The sequence below is a fragment of the Sus scrofa genome, chromosome 16, assembly GCF_000003025.6.
Source record: "Sus scrofa isolate TJ Tabasco breed Duroc chromosome 16, Sscrofa11.1, whole genome shotgun sequence".
Taxonomy (NCBI): Eukaryota; Metazoa; Chordata; class Mammalia; order Artiodactyla; family Suidae; genus Sus; species Sus scrofa.
The window spans coordinates 53,068,495-53,087,550 of NC_010458.4; the positions used below are offsets into that span (position 1 = coordinate 53,068,495).

Sequence of the window (19,056 nt, forward strand, 5' to 3'; positions counted from 1 at the left end):
CACTGAGACTTAGTTACATTTCACTGACCTATACGTCTACCTTTATGACAGTACTACACTGTCTTTGTAATAAGTTCTGAACTTGGAAATAGAGTATGTTCTTCCTTTCAAGATTGTTATGGCTATTTCTGGCTCTTTGAATTTCCATATGAATTTTAGGATAAGTCTGTCAATTCCTGCAAAGAAGACAACTAAGATTTTGATAGAAACTGTGTTGAAGCTGTAGATAAATTTGGATAGTATTGCCTTTTTAACTATATTTAAGTCTTCTGATTCAGGACCACGGAATCTTTCCATTTATTAGATATTCATTAATTTGTTCCAATAGTGTTTTGTAGCTTTTGGTTTACGTTTTGCACTTTTGTTAAATTTATTCTTAAATATTTAACTCTTTTTGACACTACTATTTTTTATTTTTTGTCTTTTTTTTTCTAGGGCCACACCCGCGGCATATGGAGGTTCCCAGGCTAGGGGTCTAATCGGAGCTGTAGCCACCAGCCTACGCCCACAGCCACAGCAACACCGGATCCAAGCCGTGTCTGCAACCTACACCACAGCTCACGGCAACACCAGATCCTTAACCCACTGAGCAAGGCCAGGGATCAAACCCGAAACCTCATGGTTCCTAGTCGGATTCGTTAACCACTGAACCACAACGGAAACTCCCGACACTACCGTAAATGGAATGTTTTCAGGTTGTTTACAGCAAGTATATAGATATTCACTTGCTTTCTTATATTGATCTTCTATCTTGCAAATGCACTAATTTTTTTATTCTAATGATTTTTCAGAGGAGTCTTAGAATTTCCTATATACAAGATCATGTCATCTGTGAACAGAGATAGTTTTACTTCCTCCTTTCCCACTTAGGTGTCCTTTATTCACTCTGCTGTCTAATTTCCCTGACCAGAACATCTACTATAATGTCTAACAGAGACTTCTTTTTCTTGCTCCTGATCACAGGGTAACACTTTATAAGTTTTTGGATTCAGTTTGCTTATATTATTTTTTAGGCTTTTTTTTTTTCCCATCTATATTCATAAGAGATTGGCAAGTAGCTTTTTTGTGTGTGATTCTGGCATAAGGGTAAACTGGGCTCATAGAACAAGTTGGGACATGTTCCCTCCTCTTCTACTTTTTAGAAGCATTTATAAAGAATTGGTATGAGTTCTCTCAATGTTTAACAGGATTCACTAGGGAAGCAACCTGGACTTGGCTTTTTCTTTGTGGATGGTCTTTGATTACCAATTCAGTCTCTTTAGTTGTATGTCTATTTAGATTTCTATACCTTCTTGAGTCAGTTTCAGTAGTTTGTCTTTCTAGGAATTTGTTTATCTCACCTAGGTTATCTAACTTATTAGTATTCAAGTGTTCACAATATTCCATTCATTAAAATTCTTTTTATTTCTGTAAGGTCAATAGTAATGTCCCCTATTTCATTCCTGATTTTAGTACTTTGCATCTTTCTCTTTTTTTTTTTTTTTTTTTTTTTTGGTCAATCTAGCTGAAGTTTGTCAGCTGTTAATCTTTTTGAAGAACCAAATTTAGATTTCAGTGATTTTTACTATTATTTTCAAGTTTCTATTTCATTAATTTTAACCTTAGCACATTCTTCCTTCTGCTTGCTTTAGGATTAGTTTTTTCCTATTTTTCCAGTGTGTTGAGGTAGAAGTTCGACTATTAAAGTTATGTTTCTTCTTCTTTTAATGAAGGTGTTTACAGTTATAAACTTACCACTAAGTACTGCTTTAGCTGAATCTTACGAGTTTGGGTATGTTGTGTCTTCTTTTTCTTTCATAAGGAAGCATTTCCCAATTTCCCTTCTTATTTCTTCTTTGACTCATTGGTTATTTAGAAGTGTATTACTTAATTTCCACATGCCCGTGAGTTTCCCAAATTTCTTTGGTTCTTTGAATTCTACTCATTCCATTGTGGGTTGGAGAATATATTATGAATTATTTCATCGTATGTACACTTATACTTGTCAGACTTTATAATTGTCTCCAGCTAATAGGTGTCACATGGTAATCTCATTACAGCTTTAATTTGCATTTCCCTGAGTTCAGGAAAGGATGAACATTTTTTTTATATTTATTGGCAACTCTGATTTCCTCTACTGTGAATTGTTTATTCACATCTTTTGCCTATTTTTCTACTGAGTTGTTTTTCTTTCACTGATTCATAGAGAATGTTTATATAACTGAATATTCTCTTTGCATTGCGTGTATTACAAATATCTTACAACCTGTCTACAGATTGTCTTCTTACTTTGAAAATGGCATCTTTTTGATCCACAGAAGATTTTACTTTTAAAATGTAGAATTTATCAACCTTTGTGTCATAGTTTGGGCTTTTTAAACTTAGAAAAATCCTTCCCTGTCTCTAAATCTTTATCTCCTACTTTTCACACTAAGAATCCTCTAACTTACTTGGATTTGATTTTTGTATGATTTTTGTATGCTGTAAATAATACAAACTTTTAGATTGCTATAACCAAATGTTCCAGTACATTTAACAGTCTGTCTTTTCCTTATTTACATACTGTTTCAATATAGAAGTGTGCCAAGCGTCTAATTTTTTTTTTTTATTTACCATCTTCCTCTTTAATTACTAAATTTACTGGGAAGATGGACCATCCTTTCTGCCTGACACACACTAGTTACTTATTAATATTCACTGGATAATGAGTAGAAATACACAAGTGGGAAATACACAGCAGTACATATACAACACGTCACGGAGGAGAATGCAGTGTCACAAGAAAAAGCTGCAGAAGTAGGCAAAGACCATAAGAAGAAATTTATTTTGTGAATAATAGGGAATCAATAATTATTTTAAGCAGAGAAATGGCACAGGGAGAAATGTGTTTCCTGAGGAATGGTAAACTTCAAAATCTGACAAAAGTAAATATTATGACAATATACAGCAACACATACCTGCTGTGCTGGAGGAGGAAGAATAAACTATTATAATACTAAGAAGGGCAACTTGATAATACCTTGTAAAGCTGAAGATATGAACATTCCACAACCTAGCAACTATATTCCTTCAAGAAACTCACACATATGCATGAGGAAATAGGTATTAGAATATGTACTGCAGTATTTTTGTAAACTTTAAAATTGTAAATGTTCAACATACATTAAAGAAAAAAGAATATGTAATTGCACAAAAATATACTATAATAACATGCAGTAGTTAAAATAAGTTAATTAGAACTATATGTATTATCATGGATAAATCTCAAAAACAATACTGATGAAAAAAGACAAGTTCCTGCATAATAATTTTCTATAAAGTTAATAGTGCTATGTTTTATTTGTAAATATACAGAAATGAGGGAAAGAACAAAATCATGCATGAAAATAACATTAAACTTAGGATAGTGGTTACTTTTGGGCAAGAAGTGAGAAGAACAAAATCAAGGCAGTATGTTTTTAGTGTTTAAAATATACAGGCCCGAAGCAAAGAGGGCAAAGCATTCTGATTTGACAAAGCTGTAGGAGGCAGATATAAATGTTCATTGCACTATTCTCCCTGGTTTTCTACTGAAGAGAAGATTACTCTGGTGGCAGTAAGGAAAATGGACTGTGTGGGAAGAAGGAAAAATGGAAACAAAGAGTACAAGCAGAAGACTTTTGAAATCTAACATGATATGAAAGCAGTAACAATGAGGATGAAAAGGAAGGAGCCTGAGAGATATTTAGAAAATAAAATCAGCAAGATTGGGTGTTAGGTCAGATATAAGAATTAAGAATGAGGTGGAAATTTGGGGTTCAAAACCATTCTCAGAAAAGTAGGTAGAAAGAGTTTTAGAAGACAGTCCCGTTTCTTTTTAGAACCTCTTGAGTTTGAAGAGCCCATTCAATATTCCAACAAAGATCCAACAGTAGGCAATACAGCAAAGTAGTTAGCAGCCCAGGCTCTATCAGGTGTCCTGGGTTCAAATCCAGATTCAACCACTTAATCACATTCATTAACCATCTCAAGCCTCAATCTCCCTATCTGTTAAAAGAGATGGGAGAGTTAATAAAGATAACTATTTCCATGGAGTTTCCATGAGATGAAATTAGATGCCTGTCAAGTGCTGAGCAAAATCTTTGGCACAGACTAATTGCTCAATTAATGCCTATAACTACTATTTATGATTTCTCTGTCTCACATTTAGGGCATACTTCTATATACATCACTTAGGACAATTCAATGATTCCTACCTTGGTTCCTGAAGCCTTTATTTCTACAAATTATATTGTTTTGCATATGCAGGCTTTTATAAAATTTTTAAGATGCTTATTAATGGTATACCTTATTTAAAGTTGCCAAACAACTTATTAAAGTCGGCATCATTTTCCAACTCAAGAATATTCCCTTTATTACCTGAAAATATTATACATGAGATCTAGTATTATACATGCGATCTAGAATTCCTATGAAATTCTACTAAATATATATACATTTAACCATTATCAAGTACAACACAAGCAATATGCAAGCATGTGGAAATGATAACAATAAAGGAGACAGAAACAGTCCTAACCCAAATTACAGTCTATATGTGTTTTGCTGACAAATAATTATAGCGCAGTATAATAATGTTAAAGCAGAGGACAGAGAAGAGGAACTCCCCCAGAATTTAAGTTAAGAAGAGCATCCTGGAGTTCCTGTCGTGGCGCAGTGGTTAACAAATCCGACTAGGAACCATGAGGTTGCGGGTTCGATCCCTGCCCTTGCTCAGTGGGTTAAGGATCCGGCGTTGCTGTGAGCTGTGGTGTAGGTTGCAGACGCGGCTCGGATCCCGCGTTGCTATGGCTCTGGCGTAGGCCGGTGGCTACAGCTCCGATTTGACCCCTAGCCTGGGAACCTCCATATGCTGCGGGAGCGGCCCAAGAAATAGCAACAATAACAACAACAACAACAACAAAAAAGACAAAAGAAAAAAAAAAAAAAAGAAGAGCATCCTAAAGGATAGGGTATCTGGTGTGAAAGATAAGAGGAGTTAGCCAAGTAAGGCAGGGAGGTGGAAGCTGGATTTAAAAAAAATAGTGTCCTAGGCAGAAGAAACATCATTTCACAAAAGTCCAGAACTGACAGAGAATGTAGACAGTTTAAAGGAGCTGAAAAAAGTTTAGTATACCTGAAGTATGCAATACAAGTATGGAGTACTGAAGCATGAAACTGATGACATACATAGAAAGAGACTGGAAAAAACTTTATATCATACTCTGTAAAATCCAATTAAATGACAATGACTAAGTTCCTGGTACACACTAAACATTATTTGCCTACTGATGCTCCCCCACCTTTTATTGCCACAATCTGGAATGCAACAACACTTTCAGCAAAAAACATTTTCCATTTAGTCTTCCTTAGTTGTTTGAAAGAAGAATAGTATAGCAGAACTTCTAAACACCTTAGTCTGTTCTTTCATTTGTAAAATGGGAACAATAATACCAAGGTTTACAGGTTTGTTAGGAGACCTAAGGAGAATGTGAGGAGTTCACACTCAGAGGACATATTTCTATACATCACAGAAAAGTGCCAGGACACACATTCAGAACCTCCAAAAAAGCTACGAAAGCAGATAAGCCAAAAAAGAAAGAAAAAAAGAAAAGTGGAAAGCTTTGGTTTCATTTTAGTGTTATGAAGTAGGAATGCCTTAGAAATAAAATCACCTTATTCTCTTTGAAAACAGGTAAGACACATACATCAAAAGTGTTAGAGTAAAATTAAAATAGAAGAATCAACACTGGTCTGATGATGTGTTCATTGTTTTCCTAATATGCAAGCAATTTCAAAAAAGAAAAACTGATCTTTTATAATTCACCCTTTTCACCTGATATATTATTACCTTATATTAAAAGTCATATACATAACAAGGATCATTGGGGAAAAAAATTCTAAAATCCCATTGCCCTACAACAATTGTTTTCATTTTACTATTTCTTTTTCAAGTCTTTAAACACAATAATTTGAAGGCTTTTCCATTTCATATTAAACTGTTCTGATTTAAGACCCAGACCAAATGGATATTAAATAAGTAATGTTTCAAGAATACTCATCTTTGCAAAAGCAAAACAACAAACTCCCTGGGTACATTTAAAACAAGTCAATTTATCATAATTCAATTTACACTCAACTGTGAAGTAACACAACTGGGATTTTAAAAGATGTGTATCCTATATAAATTTCATGCCATGTAATTTTCGTCTTATTCTAATTTGTCTTACTGTCAACCCAAAACGTTTATATCTAGCGACTCCTTTTTCTCCCTAGTGGTCTCATTCAACATCAGCTTAATTCTATGAAAACTGTATTGATATTAATCTTGAATGAAAAAAATTTTCAGTGGAAAGAAAATATCACAATATTATTTCATAAAGAAAGCATCAAGCTCCATCAATTTCTTAAAAAGCAAAAAAAAAAAAAAACTTTGCCTGAACTATATTAAAGGAAGATGTTAACGAAATCAAATACTTTTCATACTACAGACAACTACTATTAACAGAAGATCATAAATGAACTGAAGGTTAAGCTAAATTTCCCAGGAGGAAAAAAAGCTCAGTTCAATATTAAAAGTTTATTCTAAAATTTTCAAATAAGAAATGCTTCAATATTACTAATACAAACTATAAATCCAAAGGAGATAAGAATATCTTTAGGACTTCCTACAGAGAAGGTTTTGGAGAGTTATTATTCCAGGAAGAAAAACAAACAGAAAAAAACCCTCACAGATCTTACTCAGTGTCACAAATTCTACTAAATATCTGGTTAGGGTTCATATAAATGCCCTCAATAATACCTTAATGCTTTAAGATCAATTCATCTAAACTTGCTGATGCTAAACTTTTAACTACCATAGCACAAGTGTTCCCTTCTTTAGGTGAGTTAACTGTGGCCTCTCATAGGCATGTCTAACTCTTCTTGTCTTCATCTTTTATCACGTAAAAATGCTGAGGAATAAGTAGAAAATACATTGGAAACCACATAAATATTAAAAAAAAAAAACCCTCCTAAAAGAGTAAGCCTGATGTTTTAAACCTTGAAATACAATATAATAAGGCAAAATCTGTTTAGGTGTTTAAAATAATCTTAACTATATAATGACTGGCCACATTAAAAATATTCACCAACTCTGTCAATCAATCTTTGAAGACTATGGTAAATCTAGGCATAAAACAAGCAGTCTCATATTGCCTTTGATACCAATTAATCAATTTATTTCAATTGTTCAATTAAACTTCTTATGTAGAAATGGCTCAAATATGTCCTTCAGCTTAAAGCTGAACATCTTCCTTCATCTTCAATATCATTAGTTTCAATCTCTAGTAAAAACCTACCTTTGAGGTTCTTTGAAGTTGATCACCAACATATGTTTTACGAAACTGATCCAAGAACCACAGAATTGCAAGTTCTATTTTCTCATTAGAACACTGAGGCAATCCGGTATCCATTAAAGATATAAGCTGAAAAACTCTTTTCATGAAGGGAAAAAAAAGCTTCAGTAAAAATTCTTAGAGAAACATTAAAACATTTACCATCAATTTTATATAATACATAATCACTAAGAAAAGTTGAAAACACAAACGTTTATAAAGAAAATATTTTAAAAATCATTTGAGAACCTACTAAGAGGTACTACAATTTGATCTAATCCCTTCTGAACTCACATTTATTATTTTACTAAATATTTATATGTAAATACTTATGGAGTATATATATAAATATATAACATATACATAAAAATCTACAATTATAAATACAATATAAACATAGATACTACCTTATATACTTATGTATATATAAAATAATTTAGTAAAGGAAGAATGATATTGAATGTGTATTTTACTCTTTTATTTCAACATATTTTCATGTAACTATATACTTCAGGGTCACAAAAAAATCAAGAGTAACACTCATCAAGCTATTATCACTTTCTTAATGAGTAATAAAATCTTACCTGGAACCAATTACAAGATGATCATAACCAAATCAACTATTTTTAATACAAATATGCAACTATTGCTATCAAAAATCATAAATGAACTAAAGGTTAAATTTCCTAGAGAAACAGCTTAATAGAAAAGCTTAGTATAGAGTTTTCTGCCCCAAATCCTATTATTTAGCTGTTTTCATTAAAATTTTCCAGTGAATGGCTGCCAAGTGACTGGTGCTAACAAAATAGCCATAACAATCATTTTCAGAGACAGAGGAAGTTCTGGAGGAAATGGCACCTTTTTCTCCTTTTCTAATTGCAGGAAGGCAGCAGCTATGTTTAGCTCTAGCCACTCCCTTCCATTTATGCTCACAAGAACATAAACACACACACACAGTTATAGTCTGTGTCTTTTCTGAGATTTTTTTAATGTATGTATAGGTAAATATATATTCTCTTCCCAACTCCTTTACACATATGGAGCATTCTATAGTTATACTGTTAAACGTGGCTGTTTTCATTAATAATATATTTTACAGATCTTTTCATGTCAGATACAGTTTCCTTATTCTTTTTGCAGCTGTTTAACATCCCATTATATGAATGTACCATATTATTTTCAAGCCTTCCCCTATCGATGGACACTAAGGTTATTTACAATTTTTTGCTATTACAAAAATGTTGCAATTAACAATCTGGAACACATCATTTCACACATGTACAGTTACAATATATATACTTCAAATATACTTCAAAAAGTCAAATTACTAGCTTAAAAATATTAATTTTATAATTTTGACAGTTATTACCAAATTGCCTTCCAAAGAAATCAAAATAATTTATAGTCCTATCATCAGTATATGAGAGAGTCTATATACATACAGATAATTCAGGGTGTATTAAACTTTAGAATCTACCGGAATCTGAAAAATGGCATCTTAGTGAAGTTTTAATTTGATTTCTCTCATGAAGTCAAATTTTCTCCATGTTTCTAAAGCATACATTATGTCTTTTTGTGTGACCTTTTTGCCCATATCCTTTGTTGATTTTTTCTATTGTGTTTTTATTGCTAATTTCTACAAAATCTTTATATATTAGAAAACTGAGCCCTTTGCCTTTGATTGAGATGTAAATATCTTCCCCCATTTTTTCACTGGTCTCTTGATGTTGATTATAACTTTTTAATACCATGCATAATTTTTTCTTCTTATTCTTATTCAGAAAATCTATCAATTTTTTTGCTTGTGGATTTTTGTGTAATAATGAAGTCTTACCTGAATCTGAGGTGTTTTTATGTTTCATCTTTTTACATCTACCTCTAGGATATATTTAAACTTAATCTTGACCATATCTTGTGAGATATGGATCAACATTTTTTTCCCAGAGGTCTACCCAGCTGCTTCAATATCACTTCTTTCTTGTATAGTTTATCTTTTGCTCACCATTTTGAATTATCCTTTATCATATATACTAGGTCTGTTTATGCATTTATATCACTTACTGAATCTTTTATTTTATTCCACTGATTGGTCTCACAAAATATGTCTTGCCCAATTACTTTTTACCTAATCTTTCAAAACATTACATAATATTAAGGCCATGTCAAATTTTAATGATCTCATTTTGAATATAAAGTTACATTTCAGTGAAAAACAACTGCTGTCCTCTTCCCTAACTGCAAAGAGTTCTAGGGCCAAAATGTCTAGGTTACAGCAAATTAACTTTAAAAAACTTGGTCTTATTGCTGAAGTGTTATGAAATACTATTTGGACAACTTTTACTTACTAAATATCATTAAAATTCATGAAGGAAAACTTAATAAAGATCAAATTTAAGAATCAGATTAATAACCAGGTTTGTTTGTTTGTTTGTTTTACCTAAGAAGATGTGTTTTTTTCCTCTAATTCTGAGTAGGGACAAAGCTGACTTTTAAAGTCTGTGTGTTGGTGAATGCACAGACTGCTGAAGCAATTTTCAGTTAAACACACACACTAAACTTTATCCCTGGATCCAAGTGATTTTTCAAGTAACTTAAAGCATATCTTACTTTTAAATTCTTTATTGAGTAGACCCACCCCTGTCCTATTCTAGTTCTTTGTTGATTCTATGCAATTGCTTGTTTACTTTTATATCCTTTTTATAGTATACATCCCACAAATCTGAAGAAGACATAAAACCAAAAGACAAGTTTGCTGGGGTGGCTTTACAAGTGGGGTGGTGAAAAGGCAATGACATCCCCAGTAGAAAAAGAAAGATTTCCCAGAAAGGTACATGATCCATTTGCCAAACCAGCTTTGATAGTTGTATAAGAAGTTCAGATACAAGTGCTTGAAAGCCAAAATTACATTTGCTGAAATAACACATCTATTTCTAATGTGTTTAAATATATATATACATTATTTACATATAAATATGTACATTATATTCTAATATATTTATTTCTCTCTCAAGCAAAATTCCAAGGCAATGCTCTAGGACTAGTTGGTGCTCCATGGTATATCAGAAACTCAGGTTTCTTCTGTTTTGTTGTTATACCTGCCTCCATTCACCCAATCACTTTTTGGTCTAAGATGACTTCTTCAGCTCCACCCATGTGTATAAATGTTATGCATACCATATTCACTTACACTCTATTGCCCAGAACATAATCACTGAACCATACCTAGCTGCAAGAGAGTCTAGTAAACCTAGCCTTTATTCAGGTGGCCAATGCCAAGCAAAACATTTCAAGTATTCTATTACTTCAGAAAACAAAAAGAAAGATACAGGACAAACAGTTTCTATTGCAGTGCCTTTCAAAAATTTGTGGCCACCTCCAACAAATGCTTAAGACCAAAGCTTGTATTTTATATACAATATTCACTTCTGGTCTCAATTTACTGTCCTACATTTACATTTTACCTTTATCTTAAATTATCTTTGGGGCATAGAGGGAATAAAAGGATAAATACACAATTAAATAATTTTGATCCAAGTATGATATAAGCACACCATTTCAAATGCAAAGAAATGAATTCTGGACAGTCAGCTATTTTATATTTCCCTGAATATCCAATTACATAACTATTCATTCAGTCAACAAATATTTGAGAACCTATTATGTGGCAGGTATGTGTTAGGAGTTCAGAATACAACAGTGAGCAAAACATATATATTCTTAGTCATCTAGAAATCTATAGCCTATGCAGAGAAAGACAATAAAACAAGCACTTAGAATAAGGAATGACAATTGCTATAATAAATATAACAAAGAAATTAGAATTCCTAATATTCTAGGATGGAACAGAGCAAAGAGTGTGTTGAGAGAAAGGAGAACGCATGTGTAGCTCTTTAGGCACAGAAGAAAAAGCATGGCTCATTTAAAAGCTGAAAAAAATTCAATATGGGTATGAAGCAGTCTGTGGCAGGGGATGAGGCTAATGAGACAGGAAGGACCCAGATCATGAAGAGCCTGATAAGCCATGCTGCCTTTAATCCCAAGCGCAATGAAAGTCATTGCAGAGCTTAAGGAGAGCACAGATAAAATCAGATCTATATTTTAGAAAGCCAGCGAGGAAACAAGATGTCCATTTAAAACTGCATGAATCCAGGTAAATGATGAGAGGATGACAACGGGGATGACAGAAATAACTGGACTAATTGGGATAAGTAGAAGGTAGAACTGACAGGATTTCATGACTATACGGATGCTGGGGGGAGAAAAAAGAAAAAGTTAAGGAGAACTCCCAAGATTCAGGCTTAGGCAGCTGAGTGGACAGTGAGGAAATACGTGAAGAGAATCAGGGTTAGGAGTAGATAGAAAAGACGAGTTTAATTGTAGTCATTGAATTAGAGGTACCTGTGGGACAGAAGATGCAAGTCAAACAGTTCAATACATGTTTGGAAGTCAGACGACAATAATTTTAAAACAACATAGAATCACTGAGCAATATCACTGAGTGATATCTTAGTTGGCAAGGGTACCTATCTACAGATGTGTGCAATTTCTTTTATCACTCAACAAATTACGAGAAAATTCTGGATTCTTTCGGAGTTTAGATTTTGCCCAGCAGAAGAGATAAAAAATACAGCAGTGAACAAAGGAAATAAAGTATATTCCTTCCCTAAGTTAGTGGAATAAACAAACATCAAGAGGTAACAAGTACTATGAAGAAAAGTAAAGTAGGATGGGGATGTTATTTTGGATACAGAGGTCAAAAGAGGCAGAGACATCTGGGTACAGACCTGACTGAAGTGACGGAGAACCGCACGAACATCGAGGAGAAAGCACTCCTAGCAGAAGAGAAGCGCAAGGGCTCTAAGGCGAAAATGTAGCCGTAATACTCAAAGAGTAGCAAGGAGGCCCGTGGATGTAGTTGAGTTGAATAAAAAAGGACAGGAAATAAGGTCAGAGAAGTAGTACAGTAGGCTTTGGGCCATGGCAAGAAGTTGTAATTTGTCTCATGTGTGACAGGAAGCCACTGGATGTTGCTGAGTAGAGAAGAGAAAGCAACACTCTCTGATGGGATAAAGGTTGAGGTCATCTCTACCACAGCAAGGTTTGGGACTGAGAGTAAAACTCCGAGCTAGCTGCCAAGGTCTTCAAGGAATAATGAGGGGGTGACTGGGAGATAAAGAGGTGAGAGCCACACGGGAGAAGCAGAGGGCGGCCCGAGAGGAACAAGCCTAAAAGAAGCAGCCACCCACTAGCCATTAGAGAAGATCTGCACTAGCAAATTGACAGGATACAGGATTAGACAAAATCCCTGGGAAATCTCTCCAGAGGAAGAGGAGTCTGGTCATGATGAATGAAACTGAGATGATTACAAAATTATCTTTACTTAATTAGAATTGTGTGGCCTGAGCACAAATACATTTATTTGCTACGTTTAAATGTTAGGCATGGTTAAATATGTTGAAGTAATATGTTTCAATAATAATTATCACAGTATTGAAAGCTTTTATGAATAGCAGCCTTTTCTGGATAAAATTACACATAGATTTTTTGGCAAGAGTTTCTCAATGTTCTAATTCAGCAGTGTTCTCCCAGGAGTGAAAAAGGTCATCACACACAGAAGGCAACAACAGCATCACAGTTCTCGTTACTTGGAATTTCTTCACATGAAATTGATATTTTACATTTTTACATAAAACGTCATTCTTATTTTAAAATCTCAGTATGTTAAAACACCTATTTATGTTTTTTCTGACAAAATATGTTAGTCCCAGTACATACCCCACCTCGAATCTGCTCGGCCTTGTTTAAATACCCACCAATCCCACCACCACCTCTCAGCCCACTCTGGGCTCAGCCAACCATTTGTCTTGTAGTCCCGATAAAGACTGACCCAGTTCCTACACTGCTGAATCCTCCCTCGGGGGAAAAGGAAAGGCCTACCACAGCTCCAGCCAGCCCCCACGTCCCAGCAACAGGACAACAGAAGCTCTGGCTTCTTCAGCAGCTTCTCAAAGAGGTCAGGGAACACAACTAAGAAGTAGGGAAATGTTAAACACTCCAGGGGTAGGTTTCGACCACAAAGAAATGGGACCCAGAAATAAGTGAGGAGGTAAACTGCTTGTCTTTAGGACTGTTTTGAAACACAGTGGTTCCATGTGGTCTCTGGGGGAAAACTGTAAAAGTGAGCGACCAGATGTGTAATGACCCTCATTTGTAGTAGTTATGTTCTATAAAACTGCTGTGAAAAACTCAAGTAGCAAACACTAAACCACTTCTCCTGGAGGAAATACAGGAATAGGTTCCTGAGGACGTTGGTCACAATACTTTCATCAACTAATCAACACACCAGTTTTATGTGTGTGTTTAAAGACACCTTATTTAATATATATTGTTGATGATTCATTAATATCAAACTCATAACCAAGAGCACTACAACTTGTGCCTGAAGAAAGCTTACCTAACATGAGCATTTGCTCTGTAAGGCACATTACATCCTTCTGGTGCTTGGGAGCCCTAGACCACGCTTCAGCACTATGCTGGAGGGACATCTTAAACAGCAAAACCACCAACAAAAAAGCACAAAAACGTCAAAAATACGGCACTCAACTGATAGCAAAAAGGACACATTTACTGTGTGAGAGCAGATCAAGAAGACAGAGCATCTATTCAACCTCAGATGGGAAAGTGTGCACTGGGCAACTCAAATTTTCCACCACCACGCACACAACCAAGAATGACTACAGCAGCATGTTAATGGTTTGGGGGCTAACAAACTTTAGCAAGTATATAAATTCGCAAAAATGGAACCTGCAAATACTGAGGATTAACTCTACTTGTTTTCTCTCATTCTCTCACCTTTCCTTCATTCTTCCCTCCCCGAAAGTGTATTCTTTACCACACCCCTCTCCCCAAAATCTTAGCCCATAAACTTTACCTAAGGCTTTGTTTTCTAGGGAATACAGGCAAAAACGCAGAACAAATCTTATTTACACCCAAATATGTTTGCTGCTTAAGGAAAAAAATTAAATTTTTTCACATGGTAAATGCACACTGCTTTTGTTTATCTCCAATTATATACATTTTTCAGGAAAAATAGTGCCAGTGGATATTTCTCTACCTGCCAGTGCAAACTTTAAAAATTCAAACTACAGAAAAATTTATACTTTATTCACACATTACTAAATATGTAATGTTATGTTAAAAGATGATACAGAGAAAAGTTATTCACTTGGTTTAAAATTAAAGCATTTTGATGGGGAGTTCCCATTGTGGCACAGCAAAAACTAATCCAATTAGGAACCATGAGGATGCGGGTTCGATACCTGGCCTTGATCAGTGGGTTAAGGATCTGGCATTGCTGTGAGCTGTGGTGTAGGTCACAGATGCAGCTTGGATCTTGTGTTGCTGTGGCTCTGGTGTAGGCCATCAGCAACAGCTCCAATTAGACCCCTAGCCTGGGAACCTCCATATGCTGTGGGTGCAGCCCTAAAAGGGCAAAAGACAAAAAAGAAAAAAAAAATTAAAAGGATTTTAAGAATGTACCCAGTCATATTTTAAAGTAGTTTTATTGGAAATAATAAATATTAGAAAATTTAAAAATATTTATGTTCTACTCAGATTCAAATTACATTTGAAACTGTTTAAAGGTTGAAAAGTGTATGGAATGAGAGAGAAATTTCTATTAAAAATGGCAACAGATGTATTAAAGATTTAAGAACATATTTAAGAACATCACACTAAGGACTTTAGTAGGGTGACAGTGGTGTACTAAATAATAAACTTCCAAGATCAGTGGAGAGGAATGAAAGGCCTAGAAAAAGACACAAGAATTTTATGAAAAATATAAGTGGCATTTCAAATCAGCAGAGGGTGGGGTAGACATTAAATGGTTAACACCTTGGAAATGTTCCAAAAGTCTATAAAACAAAATAAAGTCAGGTACATTAAAAAATATAAAAAGCCAAACCATAAAAGAACAAGGAGCAGATATAGGTGAATATGTTTTGTCTAGGTGTGGAATAACTTTCTCAAATATGAACACTGAAAAAAATGTGAAAGAAAAAATTCACAGATCTGAATACATAAATATTTAAAGCTGGTAAAAAAGAAATTTCTAAAACAAATTAAACATATAGAGAAAACACATTCAAAAGAAATAGCAAAATATTACAATCTTAGATATATACTGAGTTCTTATGGAAAAAACAGGAAAGATGATGGTAAAAGAAAACCAGGTGAATGATACAATCTGTATATAATACAAAAATCACAGAGAAAATTAAAATGACAAAGAAAGGAATGGAAAAGAATGTTTGACACAATTCATAAATGAAATACAAACTAAAATGAGACGTTCCTTACCTCTAAACTGGTAAATAAAAGAATCCTACTACCTAGTGTTCAACTGTAGAAAAAAAATGATAGCCTCTCACAGCCTTTTCATTCTGAGGATAGATAAACTTCTACAACTTTTCCAGAAGGCCATTTGGTAATGTGCATTGAAAGCCTCCATAATACTATATACTATTTAACCAGTTATTGTGCTCTTAGGACTTTTATAAAATTACTTTGATCTACATAAAGAAATAGTTAAAAGAATATTCACCTTTATATTTGAGAAAATTTGAGTAACAATCTAAAATTCCAGAAACAAAGATTTATTTAAATTATAGTGCAGCTTAGAATACTCCATATCTAGGTAAAGATGTTCACAATATTGTTTGATTTTTTTAAAAAAAGAAGTGTTTGGGGATGTTCGTTTGGTTTTTTGGTTTTTTGGTTTGTTTGTTTGTTTTGTCTTTTTTTGCTATTTCTTGGGCTGCTCCCGCAGCATATGGAGGTTCCCAGGCTAGGGGTTGAATCGGAGCTGCAGCCACCAGCCTACGCCAGAGCCACAGCAATGCTGGATCCGAGCCGCGTCTGCAACCTACACCACAGCTCATGGCAATGCCGGATCGTTAACCCACTGAGCAAGGGCAGGGACCGAACCCGCAACCTCATGGTTCCTAGTCGGATTCGTTAACCACTGCGCCATGACAGGAACTCCGGTTTTTTGTTTTTGTTTCTGGTTTTTTTTTTTTTTTGGTAATCCAGTGCTTACTATATGCCAGGCATTGTCCTAAGCACGTTAAAATTATTAACTCATTTAATCCTTATGACAGCCCAAAATGAATTAGATATTATTATTATCACTCCCTCTTTGGTTTACAAGACAATATTATAATATAGTACAATTTCTGTTGAAAGAAAGTTGAAAAATACACATGTAATATATATATACATTAAAAAGATTCTTGACACAGATGGAAAGACTCTTGGATTGGAAGAGTTAATATTATCAAAATGACTATACTACCCACGGCAATATACACATTCAATGAAATCCCTATCAAATTACCAATGACATTTTTCACAAAACTTGAACAAAATATTTTAAAGTTTGTTTGGAAGCACCAAAGACCCAGAATAGCCAAAGACATGCTGAAAAAGCAAAATGGAGCTGGAGGAATCAGGCTCCCAGACTTCAGACTATACTACAAAGCAACAATCATCAAAACTCTATGGTACTGGCACAAAGACAGAAATATAGATCAGTGGAACAGGATAGAAAGTCCAGAATTAAACCCACACACCTACAGCCAACTAATCCATGACAAAGGAGGCAAGAATATACAATGGCAAAAAGACAGCCTGTTCAACAAGTGGTGCTGGGAAAACTGGACAGCCACATGGAAAAGAATGAAATCAGAGCACTCCCTAACACCATACACAAAAATAAACTCCAAATGGATTAAAGACCTAGATATAAGACCAGACTATCAAACTCTTAGAGGAAAACTTAGGCCAAACACTCTCTGACATAAACGACAGCAACATCTTCTCACATCCAACTCTTAGGGTATTGACAATAAAAAGAAAAATAAACAAATGGGACCTAATCAAACTGAAAAGTTTCTGCATAGCAAAGGAAACCTTAAACAACACGAAAAGACAACCCACAGAATGGGAGAAAATCTTTGCAAGTGAATCAACGGACAGGGGATTCATCTCTAAAATTTATAAACAACTTCTGCAGCTCCATACCAAAAAAACAAACAACCCCATCCAAAAATGGGCAGAAGATCTAAACAGACAGTTCTCCAAAGAAGACATACAGAAGCCAAAAAACATATGAAAAGATGTTCAACATCACTCATTATTAGAGAAATGCAAATCAAAACTACTCTGAGGTACCACCTTACACCAGCCAGAATGGCCATCATCAAAATGTCTACAAACAATAAGTGCTGGAGAGGGTGTGGAGAAAAAGAAACCCTATTACACTGTTGGTGGGAATGTAAATTGGTGCAACCACGGTGGAAAACAGTATGGAGATACCTCAGAAAACTAAACATAGAACTACCATTTGATCCAGCGATCCCACTCCTGGGCATCTATCCAGAGAAAACCATGCCTCACAAAGACACATGTACTCCGATGTTCATTGCAGCACTATTCACAATAGCCAAAACATGGAAACAACCTAAATGTCCATCGACAGAGGAGTGGATCAAGAAGATGTGGTACATATGCACAGTGGAATATGACTCAGCCATTAAAAAGAACGAAATACCGGCATTTTTAGTAACATGGATGGACCTAGAAACTATCATGCTAAGTGAAGTCAGCCAGACAATGAGACACCAACATCAAATGCTTTCACTGACACGTGGAATCTGAAAAAAGGACAGACTAAAGTTCTTTGCAGAACAGATGCTGACTCACAGACTTTGAAAAACTTATGGTCTCCAAAGGAGACAGTTTGGGGGGTGGGGGAATGTGCTGGGGTTGTGGAATGTAAATTCTATAAAACTGGATTGCGATGATCATTGTATAACTACAAATGTAATAAATTCATTGAGTAAATAAAAAAATAAATCAATAAAATTTAAAAAAAAGATTCAAAGATCTACTAAAATGATGATAGTACTTATCTCCAAATTAATACATAACTTTTCCTTTCATTTGAATTTTTAAAGTCTTCAACAAAAACATATATTATTACTTCGCTATAAACAAAGATATTAAAAATAAATTAAAATATATGGAAATCCAGTTCACTCATTATTCATACAAATATATTTGACTACACTACTTATTAGAGATATGACTCCTACAAATACCTTAACCTCTAAGCCTTGGTTTTCTCATCAGTAAAAAGGAAAATAATACCTTCTTCAAAAAGTCCAAGTACAAAATGCTTTAGCTCTTAATACCAGCTGAATAACTAAATTTCTAACTACTTAGTAAATTTCTGTAAATTATATGGCTGCTACTTACCGACAGGATAATTCTCCATCCATAGCATCATGTTCATCTGTACTGGTATATGTTAATCTTCCTCCAACAACTGTCCCAACTAAGTATACCAGCCAGGCAAGACGTCCTAATATACAACAGGAAAAAAGTTTAGAAGTATTGACAGAAACAAAGCTTATTTTTTAGAAAACTCCAAAATTAGCAAAATAACCTATTCTTCCAAACAACTGATAAACTATCGTGAACTCAGTTCTTGACAGAGAGTGAAGAGTTGCATTTTAAGGTAGTGCAACAGTGAAAACAACATTTTAGAGCCACATATAACTATGTTTGAATCCCAGTTCTACCAATTTGCTATGTGATCTTGTAGAAGTTACTTACCACTTTA

The 19,056-nt window shown here is 34.4% G+C and overlaps 1 protein-coding gene across 3 annotated transcripts in view; it reads right to left on the minus strand.

The window, feature by feature from the left end:
* Positions 1-19,056, minus strand: part of RANBP17 (RAN binding protein 17) — a 323,866-nt gene that overhangs the window by 232,204 nt on the left and 72,606 nt on the right. For all 3 annotated transcript variants that reach the window (XM_021076681.1, XM_021076682.1, XM_021076680.1), the window contains 2 exons: positions 18,690-18,795; positions 7,338-7,473 (listed from right to left, as the gene is read on the minus strand). In XM_021076681.1, coding sequence (XP_020932340.1) covers positions 7,338-7,473; positions 18,690-18,795 — 242 coding nt within the window. The remainder of the gene's footprint in view (positions 1-7,337; positions 7,474-18,689; positions 18,796-19,056) is intronic.